Source organism: Pyricularia grisea (genome assembly GCF_004355905.1).
Source record: "Pyricularia grisea strain NI907 chromosome Unknown Pyricularia_grisea_NI907_Scaffold_2, whole genome shotgun sequence".
Lineage (NCBI taxonomy): Eukaryota > Fungi > Ascomycota > Sordariomycetes > Magnaporthales > Pyriculariaceae > Pyricularia > Pyricularia grisea.
This window is the reverse complement of record NW_022156717.1, coordinates 3,025,953-3,038,526: the sequence shown is the minus strand read 5'-3', so window position 1 is coordinate 3,038,526 and position 12,574 is coordinate 3,025,953. Positions and strand designations below refer to the sequence as shown.

Here is a 12,574-nt window from a genome sequence, read left to right as displayed (position 1 = left end):
GCCTGCTTGTCGCTGTTCGCTGTGAATCCCGATTCGGGCGAGGTCAGGCAGATAGGGTCGGATAATCTATCCCACAAATTGAGTAAACATTTTGTCTGCCCATCTTGAATATACTAATCTTGAACATTATGGGAACCAGGGTACCCGGAGCTAATGGCGCCGAGGGTTTGCGGGAGCCAAAGACTGGCCGCTTTGCCTTGTTAGGCCATAGGTGTACTGGTCGCAGTCGTACGTAGGTTGAGAGGGTTGTGCATTGTTTAGTTGAGATGGCTTTGATGCAAAAGGGTGGGGGCTACGAAATGCGCTTGCCTTCAGCTTGCTGCTATTAGGACACGCGGTTGTCGGTTACTTTGCGCGGTAAATGTGCACTTTTGACACACGCCCACCTTCCTCTCCACTTCATTGCGTTGACCCACAACCCCACACCATCCTCCGCAAAAAGGCGGGCTGGGCACCCGTACACCATTGAAAACCCCTCCTCCCGGCCGTCGTCCACCCTGTAATAGGTATGTAATCACAGCATGCTCGGTACGTACCTCGATGGAGCCTTGTCGCAGACACCCCTCCCTTTTGGTTCCACATTATTTGCAGTGTGGCTGGCGAGCACTCAGATTTTTGAACTTGCCCGCCAAATCTTGGCAGGGAGAATGTCAAGATGACCGATAGAGGGGGGAGGGTGTATCAATGGCAGTCGGGTTCGATGGATTGGCTCTGTTTCGTTTTCTACGCGCGATACCTGGCCGCCGACGTCTCGTTGCCCCGGGCTATTATTCTATTTACCGCCTCGATCGTAGCGCCTAGGGGTGTTTGATATTGTCTATGTGATATGGATCAAGGATTACGGTAGGAGAAATAATTTCACAAGAAACCTGCAGAGAGATAACCCGGCGGGGCGGTCGAAGATGAAAGGGTAGCATTGATAATTTCATCAATGTAGTTTACTGCCCTGTCCTGGTAGTACTTCGTAATATGGGGTTACCAGTTCTCATTCAGATCTGATATTGGTCCGTATATGCTCTTGTATATTGAGCTCGGCCGCGGACCGCTTCTTTGCCACTACCACATTCTGCGGCTTTTTTTTTTCGAAGGAGAGGGGTTTAAAAAATTTCTGGTTTGGGTTTTCTGGTGTATTTTTGGTTAAACCATCTTCTATCATCACCCTGGGTGATTGCTTAGGCTGCTCGGGTAGACAGTGCTTACTGCCTTCCGCTTGTAATCCTGCCAAGTGTGCAACGCAAATAGGTTGCACTTCTTTTTCCCTCTCTCACTCACTCACACACTCTCTCTATTTCTTTCCCCCTCTTTGTCCTCTGCGTCCAGCACACCATTTGAAGTACCTCAATTTTTGCCCACATATCTCTATGTCATATTTCTGCAACCACAATTTTGTCTGATTTGTGCTCTCCACACTCAAAAAGGTGCAAGAAAGGAACCGACAAGAACGCGAATCCCGCGATCGAATCGCAAAGCCTGAGTAGCACAAGTGGCCACCCGAAAAATAAAAAATAAAAGACAAAAAGTAATAGTGGATACAACTTCCGGCTTGGGGGCCAAAAGGACGGCAAGATCCCCGTTGGAATTTTTCTGTGGATTCTCTGTCTCAACCGAAAGCCAGGCACAAGAAGTACGTACGTGGTAGCATCACTTGTCTGGTCTCCGCCAGTGCGACACCGCGCCAGACCGGGACGGGACCCAAGCAGGCGCAGCAAGCGACAATCGAGTCCTCAAGTAATCGCGCGTCACAACGAACAAATAATCCTGGACGTCTCGCCAACAAGCGCATGAGAGCGCGCGCATCATTGCATTTTTATTCGTTTCCCTCGTCTTTTGATCTTTTTTCCCTTTTTCTTTCCTACTCGCCGTTTTTTTGAGACACACCCACCCAAACCCAAAATACACGCCCCCCTTGACCCGCACTCACTTCGCGTGTCCAGGCTAGGTACCTTTAAAGCCCAGTCCTCAAAAGCCGGCCTGAGCTTTTTCGAGAGTAGAGCTTAATTCGTCCACTCTCGGGTATTAACGTCTGACACGGTCTGCGAAACCTGGAAGCGACTTTTACCAGAACGGGTCCCAAGAATACTAGGTACGGAGTACCTAACTACCTTACCTACACAACACAAGACAGACGCACTCACGCACGATAAGGTGGGCGGGCGGGCGTGCCTGCGTTGTCTGTTGAGGAAAAGCCCTTGCGCTACTGCAGTCTGATATTATACTAGACCATCCACTCGCCCCCTCCTTTTTCAAGGGTGGGCTTTCAATACGCATAACTACGTTTGTGGTTTTTTTTTTCCACCTGCTTCCGCCATATTACATTCATAATTCATACCTACCTCTATCACCTTACATTACCCGTACATTACATCAAAAAGATTGGACTGGGTCTGACTTGACAGACAGACGCTTTCGCATCCACACCTTGCCAAGTTGCCTGTCTCCTTTAATTACTACTGTATGACATACAGTATCCTAAATCCTTGACGGGTTTTTAATCAGCAAACCGGAGGAAGGAAGCAATAGAGACTAGCGGAGCAACGCACGTTACTCTGTCATTTTGTCTTGGTCCTGCTGTCCGCTTTGCCGAAAAAAAAAAAAAAAAGAGAACCAAGCTCGAAAGCAAAGAAAAACATCACCAACCAAATGATCCTTTGCGCTTGATCATATAATCCCACCACCCAACACCCATTTCCACCACAGAGCAAGCAAGGAGAAAAAGAAACAAAAGAAGCAGAAGAAATCAGACGGATTGCTCACTTGCCGCTCACGCGAACAGGCCTTGGAAGCCATTCGTTCAATGCATCCGGCGCCGTGACGCATTTGGATCACCCCGACGCCCCATCACTCGTCGTGCCTCGGGAACGTCGCGACCCTGGTCGATTTTTTTAGTGCGTGCATCCACCGCACTTACCTCGCTACACCCAGCACAGAACACATCCCGTCCGAAAGAGGTCCACCCTTTTTCGCACTTTGTTCGAGTTTCTCAACCAGTCCCGATTCAGAAACGACTGCCGCCAGCGAAACAATCTTCCATCTGGTGTGTGTTGCTCTGCTCGCGCAAAACAGTCTAGTTTGGAATAGGGCGCCAAGAGCGCTTAAGGGTCGCCTGTCGCCGCGAACTTTCAGCCGCCATCTTTTTTTTCTCTCTCTCCCCCGCCCTCTTTTTGTCCTTGTCCTCGACGAGAGATCCTGAGCTGTCAGTCATCTTTGGAAGATCAATCGTTTGTCAGCCCCTCCACATTCTGTCCGGAACCCACAATAGCTGGCTGTATTTGGGGGATATTTTGTGCATTGATTGCTTCTTTTCATTTTATACTCTCTCTTATTTTGCTTCTTTTTGCTTGTACAACTGGGAATCCACGACACCTTGGAAAAGCGGGCTTCGGTCAAACTGAACCGTGGGCAAACCTGGTCATTCTTTACCTTGGCTACGGGTGTTGTTGGTATTGCATTTGTATTCGAGTACAGTGCAGCGCATCACAACATACGTTCAGCCACCCGCAGACTCTCGGGGCTATTTTGCCATTGCTCGGCACCTCAACAATTTTATTCTTGTTTAATTTTTTTCTTTGGCCAGAGTTTGGAATCTCTTTTTTTTTTTTTTTGCAGAACAGAGCCACATCGACGCGCGCGTGAACATACGCGAGCATGGCTACTTTCACTGCGCTCAATGGTGGCTCACCAAAGGCATTGGACACCATGAATGGCGGTGTTGTCAGCGAGATGAAGCGGTCCGGATCCGAGGAGCTGCCACGAATCGAGGCCGTCGCGCCGACATCTCAGCGAGATCCTACCAACAGCAAAGCACCAAGACCGACAGACGACCTGAGCCCACCTAGGGCAGCAGCTGCTGAGGCCAACAGGGAACGTGCGAAGCAAAATGCAGTGGAGTTTGACGAGCGGGAGCGACAAAGGGAGAACCGGGCAGGTCCCGCCCCAACTGTCGAGCGGCCGCGTCACCCTTCGACCGGCTTTCCTGATGTCGACACCGGCGCACTAAAGCGCAAGAGATCTAACTCACCAGACACTCGCTCAACCGTGGAAGCCGCTCATAGGGAAACGTCTGAGCCAAAGGAAGGTCAGGCGCCATCTCGCCCCCGCTCACGTGATCAAAGCAGCTTCAGTCCGCAAAAGAACCATGCGACGTACACAGAGACTGGCCACGAAAGGAGGAATGGACAGGAGCAAAGCATACGGAAGTCTCTTTTTGGACCCCCGGGGGCAAGGGATGATTGGGGCCCAAACTACGAGCAGGCCCATTCCGCAATTCCAAGTTCTGCCATCAGCGAGGTAGACCCGATGGGTGACAGCCTTGCCAGGGCGACGCAGCGCATAAGTAATGACGACGAGAGGGCCAGCCCTGATGACATGGATGATTCACCCATGACGCCTTACCCAAGCGGCTCATACAATGCCGAACAGCAACGGGATGGGCTAGTTCACTCGGATCCCAAGAAGAGAAAGCGTAACTTTAGCAACCGGACCAAGACAGGCTGCCTCACCTGCAGGAAGCGGAAAAAGAAGTGCGACGAGGCCAAACCCGAATGTGAGTGATTTAACATGAATCAAAATTGGCTTCGTCGCTGCGTTGCTGCTGTGATGCATCATCGATACGTTTTGTTGGCGCATGTGCTGATGGTTTTCTTTATCACTGCCACAGGCAGCAACTGCATCCGAGGCGGTTTCGTCTGCGCCGGATACCCTCCGCAGCGCGGTACGTGGCCAAAGCCGGAGAGCAAGCCGACGACGGTCCAGATCGAGAGCAAGGACCCGACATACATCCCACCTGGAGCGTACGGCATGCCCCAGTCGGGATTTCCTCCAATTGCTGCGCCAGCCATCATGCCTCCGCAGAAACGCGAGCCCCTCCCCTCGTACCGTGGCCAACAGCTGCGGATCGAGACGCCACACCAGCGTCTTCTGTCCGATGATGAGCGAGCCCCCGCCCCTTTGCCGATGTCAGTTGTGACCACGGCATCCGAAGGCAAGTTGTCGGCATTTCACAACCCGACAGTCACAAACCTTCTCCCCACTCCTATCAGCGCCCGCACACCTCATGAACTTCTAAACCCACATCCCGAATATCAGACACCAAAGAGAGTCCCACCATTGCACGACCTTACTCGGACCGATTCGGACCTGCAAAAGTCGGGGCCGATCCCCAAGATCAACGTGACCCACGACAGGGTCCACAGGTCATCAAGCCCTCCAAAGTCAGCAGCCACGGTCCAGGCCACAGCACAAATGGCCCTCTCGCATACGTTTGCCGCGCCGAGTCGGCCCAAGCGGGAGAAGGAGGAGATGGTTTCGGGCAACCCCTTCAATCCATATGACAAGGAGCTTGTTCTGGAACGTGAGAGGTGTTTGACTGCTGTGTGGCGGTTCAACAACTCGACCAATCCCACCACTGGGGTGTCACCAACGGAGAGAAGCCGCCTCTTCAAGGACATTCTGCAGCCGAGCGAACCAATCCAGATGACTCCGAACATGGTTTCACCGGTCTCACAGACGGGCCACATCGGTAACGGTGTTGTGGTTGAGGCGCCGTTTCACTGCGACTATGGCTACAATATTACAATCAAGGACAATGTCTTTATCGGCAGAAACACATCCATCAGTGACTCGGCAGCGGTGATGGTCGGGGACAACACTTATATTGGACCCAGCGTCCAGATTCATACCGCAACGCTTTCGACGGACCCCCGTCGCCGCAACGGCGCACTTAGCCAGCAGACGGCCCAGCCAGTGACGATCCACGACAACGTTTTCATAGGCGCAAACGTCACGATTCTTCCCGGTGTCACTATTGGAGCTGGCAGTACCATCGGGGCTGGGTCTGTTGTCACTAGGGTAAGTTTTCACATGAATCAGTGCACCCTTTTTTTTTTCTGTTAGTTATTGGGTTGGTTTAGAGCGATGTACTAATACTGCAAAAATACAGGATATACCTTCGCAAAGTGTGGCCTACGGCAGTCCGGCTAGAGTCAGGAGGAAGATAGCATTTGCGTCTTGATGGCTGCAATGCATTTGTGCCAACCTAATAATAGCACCCGAGTCACGCATATAACCGTTTCATTTCTCCTATATGCATATAGAAGGCTTAGAGTGGTCTCTTGAGCATACATGGAAACATAGCCTTTTTGCGGTGTTTTTTTGGTTGCATATACATAATCTGCCTTGGCACCTTTGTTTTGTTTTCTATTTTTTTTTTTCGCGTTCGTTCTCGCTTTTTTTTCCCCTTGTTGATTTAGTTTCCCCTTTGGCATGATACCCACGGCTTGTGTATGGAACATGATTGATACAGGTGCCGATTTTTGGCCGTTGTTTTGCTAGTATTAGTCTTCATGTTTGTGGCAACAGTACTGTGACGCATGGCATGGCGAAATTTTGCTTGCGAGTCTGGTCTGGCTTTGAGCCTTTAGTCTTGGTCTTGAAATTGGTTGCCTCAGTCTGACAAGCTCTGGTAGCTTCCTCTCACACGGGAGAGTTGTTTGCTGGATGGTGTCAGCATCGCTGTATGGCAGCCGTTATTTATTCTTGGTAATTAATCTCTCCTTGACAACGATCCGATTGTTATTGTCACAACCTGAAGCGACGAGATGACGGTTAACCTTTCAGATAATGATATAACGGAATGGCGTGAGAAAACATAAATAGTTTTTTTTTTTTTTTTTTTTTTTTTTTTTTTTTTTTTTTTTTCGTAAGATGTCTTTGATGCAACTAAGTCTTTGTTATCCCCGGAGAGTCGTAAAGCTACGTATTAATCTTACGCCACTGTAGCTCGGCCAGCCCTGGCTCTTGCTGACGGACGTACCGGACTTAGCACCCATTTATATGCGGCAAGGCTGAAGGGGATGGATTGGGTTTCCTAGCGGGGTGTCTCACCTCATCAGCTGAGTCCTCCCTATCTTTGTGCCCCATAGCCCTCGACATGGCTCTAGAGATTGTCTGCCTATCAGTCATGGTCAAGCGACAGAAAAGGAATTAAGTTGCGCTTGAACCATAAATAAAAAAAATAAAAAAAAGCTATTTCAATAAATAAGCAAGAAAAAACAACACGCAAAAAGTAATGACAACCTCATCGACGCCGCTTTCAGACTACACCACGGTCTTTCGCGCCAAGACCACCGACAGCGGCACGGTTGAGGCGACTTCGTCAGCGCCGGCGATAGACGCCTCACGCCGTCGCATCAGGAGACGGAACCGGCCGGCCGTGGCTTGCGAGCCCTGCCGGCTCCGTAAAAAAAAGTGCGACAGGCAGCACCCGTGCCTGGGCTGTGTAGGGCGCGGAGACACGTGCTACTATGCCGCGGCACCGGTCCCGGTATTTAGCGCGACGGGCGCCGGCGTCAGTGGTAGTGGTGGTTCCGTGATCTCAGGACCCAGGGTCGGAGGCTCGATTTCTAAAGGACATGGTGGCGCCGGAGGCGGAGGTGGATCCAGCAGATACGAGGCGCAGATCCGACTGCAGAGGTTGGAAGACATGGTCAGCGAGCTGATGGGTCGTGCCCAGGGGACAGGCAGCAGCGGCAGCAGCAGCGGAGAGACTCCCGAGACGGCGCAGAGCAGCAGCAGCGCGTCCGACCCCTCGCCCGCCTCCTCGGCCTCGCCCGTGTCGACCCGTGCCGGCGAGCTCCCGTCGCAGCGCCTCTCGGGTGTCGCCGACATGGTGCCGCGGGCGAGTGAGCACCTGGGAGGCAGCCAGGAGGGGTCGACGCCGATGCCCTTTGTGGGCGCCACGCACTGGTCTGCGTTTCTGCAACAGATACGCGACCTCCAGGGCTACCTCGAGCACGAAATGGCCGACGACGCTCCGCCACCGGCAGCACGAACATCTCGGTCCCCGTCGCCACGGCCATCGTCGTCGTCCGGCGGCCGACTCGAACCCGACTTTTTGGTGGAGAACCGGGGCTCGCGCGTATCGACCGATGAGATCCTGGACGCGCTCCTGCCGCGGACCGAGTGCGACAAGCTGCTGGCGGCCTACTTTTGCAACGACTTCCTGCGCGCGCCCCTGCTGCACTCGGTGCAGTTCCAACGGACGTACGTCGCCTTTTGGGAGAGGCCCGAGGCGGCGAGCGTGCTCTGGGTCAGCATGCTGTTCTCGGTGCTGTACATGTCTTCGGGGGTGGAGATGGCGCGGCAGGTGTCGAGAGCCCGCGGCGAGGACGCCGTATTCCCGCCCAGGGACATGGGCGCGTGGCCTGAGATTGTCAAGCTCGGCGCCCTCCGCGACATGGCGACGCGGTGCCTCGTCTCCGGCGACTACCTCAAAGGGCCCGAGTATGCCGTCGAGGCTCTCGCCCTTTGCAGCTTCATGCGCCTCTACAGCATCGACGGGGAGACGGACCCGATGCTCTGGGCCGGCGTCGGCACTGCCATCAGGCTCGCGCAGCATCTGGGTTATCATCGGGATCCTCGACACTTGTCTTCTACCGCGGCGGTCGGCAGTCGTGGCCAGGAACGTCCGGCGTTGTCTGTGTTTGCGGGAGAGATGCGCCGGAGAACGTAAGTGTGATGAGGGTCTCTTCTGTTTCTCTCTTGTATTTGTTTTGTTGTTGTTGTTATTATGGTCCAAGTGAGCTAACAAAAAGATCCAACCACCCCTATCTGGAAACACATGTACCTTTTTTTGCAGCTGGTTCATTCTCGAAGCCTTTGACTTCCTCCTCTCGTTCCGCTACGGCGTGCCCACCGTTATACACGGAGACGACACGGACACCGAAGGGCCGACGAACCTGATAGACACCGACTTTGACGAGCAAACGACGGTGCTTCCACCGGAACGGCCCATCACCGACCCGACCAACATGTTGTACATCTGCTACAAGTCCAAGTCGATCCGGCTGGCCCGACGACTGGTGCGTCACACCATCAGGCAGCAGCCGCACCAGACGCAACACGACCAACGAGACGCGGCCTCGTCGCCGTCCTATCAGCAGACCATGGCCCTCGACGCCGAGCTGCGCGCCCACCTCGACCAGATGCCCCCGAGCCTCCGGCTCGTGCTGCCGATATCCGAGCACGCGCCGCTGACCGACACGCCGCCGCGCATCATCCACCGCGTCGCGGCCGACCTCATGTACCACAAGTCCGTGTGCGTCCTGCACCGCGCCTACCTGACTTGCGGCAGAGAGGGGACGAGGGCGGCGGATTCGAGCGTCGATTACTCGCGCACCGCGTGCCGCGCCTCGGCGCTGCGCATCCTAAAAGTCCAGGCCGAGATCGAAAAGGAGTTGAGGCCCGGCGGCCGCCTGCACGGCGAGGATTACCTGCTGGGCGGCATCGTCAAGCACGACTTTCTGCTCGCCGCCACCATCATTTGTCTGGACCTGGTCGAGATGTCGTATTGTCCTGCTGCAAGGTCAGTTAAATAATAAAAAAAAAACACTTTCCGTCCTGCTCGCCCCCTTGTTTTCGAGGGGTAGCTTGGCAAATCATCTCAAACCTGTGTTGGTTCTATTTTGACGCTAAGAAACATGTCATTATAGACTCGATGAACAACTCGAGAAGCTCGAGGTTCTGGAGACGTCGTATGGATTCTGGTATAGCCGCCGGCACTCGTCCCGGGACGCGGCTTACGCTGTCAAAGTCCTCGGTGCGATCATAGCAAAGGTGAAAAGAACCAACAAGGAACTTGCAGGGTCCGCAGGAAGACAGTGGCGACAGCAGCAGCAGCAGCAACCGCCGCCGCCACCGCCGCCGCAGCTGCAGCAACAACAGGATTCGCAGTGGCTGGCTACTACCACATCATCAGTGCCGCCTTCAGTATCGTCTTCAGCACAAGCAGGGCTTGTGGCTGCCGCTCCGGGAACATTCGAGAACAATGATTCTATGTATGACCTACCGTTGGACGATGACTTCCTGGCTATAAATGCTGAGGATATAGACTGGGTAAGTTTCCACTTAATGGGCTCTCCTCTCTCCTGGGTTGATGTGAAAAGATTTACGGACCTAGCAGCTGACTAGTCACGTATCTCAAGGACATGATCGACTCGTTTCTTCTAGATCGCCAATCGACGCTTGATCCCCGTCAAGACTGGTCAACTTTCGGTCCGATGTGAGACCGGCAAACATATCAAGAAAATTTTGATCCTTGGCCGCTGGGGAGAATCCGAACTGGTAGCAGGCAGTTTGTGTAGAAATGTCTTTTCATATGTAGACAGTGCTCAAGATTATATTGAGCACTTGATGTGCGATAGGATAAAAAGACCGCCACTGCTAATGAACAAATCTGGCCTCATGAATTATATTTTACACTCAACGTTTCTGTCTCTTGCCCTTGTCACTGCCCGCAGATAGCACACTTGCACTGCGCTTGTTCCGACTTCCCGGTCTTGAGCCTCTTGACCCAGGCCGCGTGCCTGTTGTTTTATCTTTATCGGCAGCATCCTCATCCTTTATCGTTGACACCTCCTCGGTCGCCTGCCCATTTCCTGTACTCTTTTTGTCCCCATTTGTGGCAGGTTCTGGTTCGGTGCTTGCAGCTACAGCGGCCTTGTCCCCATTTGCCTCGCCAGAGGTAGCATTGTCGGCTTTGGAGGGGGGCGGCTTCTCACCGTCGGCTTTGGCAGGGGCAGCGGTGGTCTTGTCGCCGCCCTCTGGTGGAGCCTTGGAAACATCGGCAGCACCGTCTGTTTGGCTTGCGGCGACTCCTTGCGCCTTTTCTCTTTCTGTTTTGCGCGCCTGCTCGACCTTGATCTCGCCGTCCAGCTTGTCGATCTGCTTCCGCAGGTCCACCAGCTGTGTGACTGTTTGCACCAACTGCTCGAATTGTGAAGTGACGGCAGCGGTCGGCATGACAAGGCGAGCCGGTATGTCGAGCTCGTTGAGCACATTGGTAATACGCTGTTGTTGTTGCATACTCTTGTGAGAGAAGAGTTTGTTGACCTTCTCATTGCGAAAGGTCGGCCCGGAGCTGAGCCGGTCGTGATATGAAACACCATAGACTTGCTCTTCATGTTCGTTAAGCTTGCGCCTCTCTGTTTGAGCCGAGCCCTTCTTGCTACCCTTTGCTGGCGCCTCAACGGGAGTAGGTTTCTCGACTGCAGAGGTAGAATCCCTATGGCCCCCTGCCGGGGTCGCCGCAATGCTTTCACGACGGCTTTCTGTCGTGGCACTTGCCGGCTGTGCATTCGAAGCCGCGCCTGCAGAAGCGGGAGCGGCGGCGACGGCGGCGGCGGTAGTAGCAGCGCCTCCAGCACTCTCCGGCGCCATAAGAGACTTGCGCTTCTTGGTCTTGTCTGCAGTCACGATGTTCTGGATCAAATTGCTTAATCCTTGACTGGTCTTGAAACTGCTTATGTCGGTGGTATCTGAAGTTGGCGGATAGTCCAATCTGTTGTACAATTCCCTGCGCTCTTCGTTAAACCGCTCTTGCCTGGCCAGAATACGTTTGACCTCGAGCAGCAATGACTCCTCTTCTCGGGCCTCCTCCTTTGTCCTGGTAAGACAGTTGGCGGCAAACTTCTTCCTTTGCGTCTCCTGAACCGGGTCAAACTTGAGCATCGTTTCGTATAGTTGAAACTCGTCGTTCGTCATGTATTGTGCCGGCTTCTGAACTGCCATCATCTTGGCAGCAACTTCGTAGTACCGTGCCTTCAGGTCCTCCATCGAACGCGTTGACGCCAAGGGCACAACCGCCGAGCTGGTCCCATTAGTCGTATCTCCCTCCGCCTGGGCAGGTTTGTAGTCGTATCGGTCCCATATCAACGGCCACCTCAAGTCGAAATCCCTGACGAGCTCCAATAGGTAGTCAGTCTCTTCCTTGGTCCATTCCGCACTCTGTAACCGCGAGTTATACTGGTCGTCGTTGTACTGTGGTACGTCAACCTTGACGTTGAACTTGGCAAACGCCGAGTCCTCGATGGTATCCTTTGGGGGTGGCGCTTGCCCAGTGCCCTCCATCGGCGCATCGCCAATGCCACCGCCGGCGACATCCTGCTTCCTACACCAATGCCGTAGGATCAAACTGGGATCCTCCCTTGCAGAATTCCTAAACTGTCGCAGCTCCCATCGTGCGGCGGGCTTCCGGCTCGCCTGTCGCCGCTTCTTGAAAACAGAAGTTTCAGGGACGATGGCTATGGGGTTGTCACCGCCGAGGCTCTGAACTTCTCTGGCCAGGCCCTTTAGGTTCGTGCGCGGGGCGGATGGTCTCGCCTTTTTGGACGGCCGTGGTGCGCTTCCGTCTTGTGGTAGGTTGAGTACATCTCGAACGTCGAGTGAGGTCATGTTGGGTGGTGGTGGTTGAGATGTGAGGCGAGTAAGTGACCCGACGGATGGCAGAGGCTACTGGTGGAGCGGGCCTCTGAGGCGTGTGAGGAATGGGACCGCGACGGGAAAATCCAGTTGAGCAAAAAATGACCAAACGTCGAGACTTAGCCGGTCTTTGCAATCGCATCAAGGAGCATAAAAACAGCCCATGTCATAATCACGATCAGAATCAAATGCGCGATTGATTGATGTTCATATCTCGATGGATCTGTATGCTTTTTACCCGATTTAATGATGACGGGAAAATCTCTTTTGTCGATTGATTCATGAGGAGCTGGGCTATATGACGCGGGTCTTCAGCGAC

General features: G+C 53.6%; 4 protein-coding genes across 4 annotated transcripts; 2 read left to right on the top strand and 2 right to left on the bottom strand.

Moving 5' to 3' along the window:
• Positions 1 to 43: 43 nt before the first annotated feature.
• PgNI_03488 (uncharacterized protein) lies at positions 44 to 254 on the bottom strand (the record flags this gene model as incomplete). Its single annotated transcript, XM_031123542.1, is given in 2 exon segments — positions 44 to 216; positions 233 to 254. 2 exon segments carry the CDS (start codon positions 252 to 254, stop codon positions 44 to 46), a joined length of 195 nt encoding a protein of 64 aa, XP_030985399.1.
• Positions 255 to 3,638: 3,384 nt separating this feature from the next.
• PgNI_03487 (uncharacterized protein) lies at positions 3,639 to 6,635 on the top strand. Its single transcript, XM_031123541.1, has 3 exons — positions 3,639 to 4,543; positions 4,658 to 5,847; positions 5,939 to 6,635. Exons 1-3 carry the CDS (start codon positions 3,646 to 3,648, stop codon positions 6,008 to 6,010), a joined length of 2,160 nt encoding a protein of 719 aa, XP_030985396.1. The 5' UTR covers positions 3,639 to 3,645; the 3' UTR covers positions 6,011 to 6,635.
• A 431-nt stretch (positions 6,636 to 7,066) lies between these two features.
• Positions 7,067 to 12,528, top strand: PgNI_03485 (uncharacterized protein; the record flags this gene model as incomplete). The annotated part of the gene is made up of 4 exons (XM_031123539.1): positions 7,067 to 8,505; positions 8,636 to 9,361; positions 9,489 to 9,891; positions 9,981 to 12,528. The coding sequence occupies 4 exons, from the start codon at positions 7,067 to 7,069 to the stop codon at positions 10,059 to 10,061; spliced, it is 2,649 nt and encodes an 882-aa protein (XP_030985398.1). The 3' UTR covers positions 10,062 to 12,528.
• Positions 10,258 to 12,228, bottom strand: PgNI_03486 (uncharacterized protein; the record flags this gene model as incomplete). Its single annotated transcript, XM_031123540.1, has 1 exon — positions 10,258 to 12,228. The coding sequence occupies one exon, from the start codon at positions 12,226 to 12,228 to the stop codon at positions 10,258 to 10,260; it is 1,971 nt and encodes a 656-aa protein (XP_030985395.1).
• Positions 12,529 to 12,574: the final 46 nt, after the last annotated feature.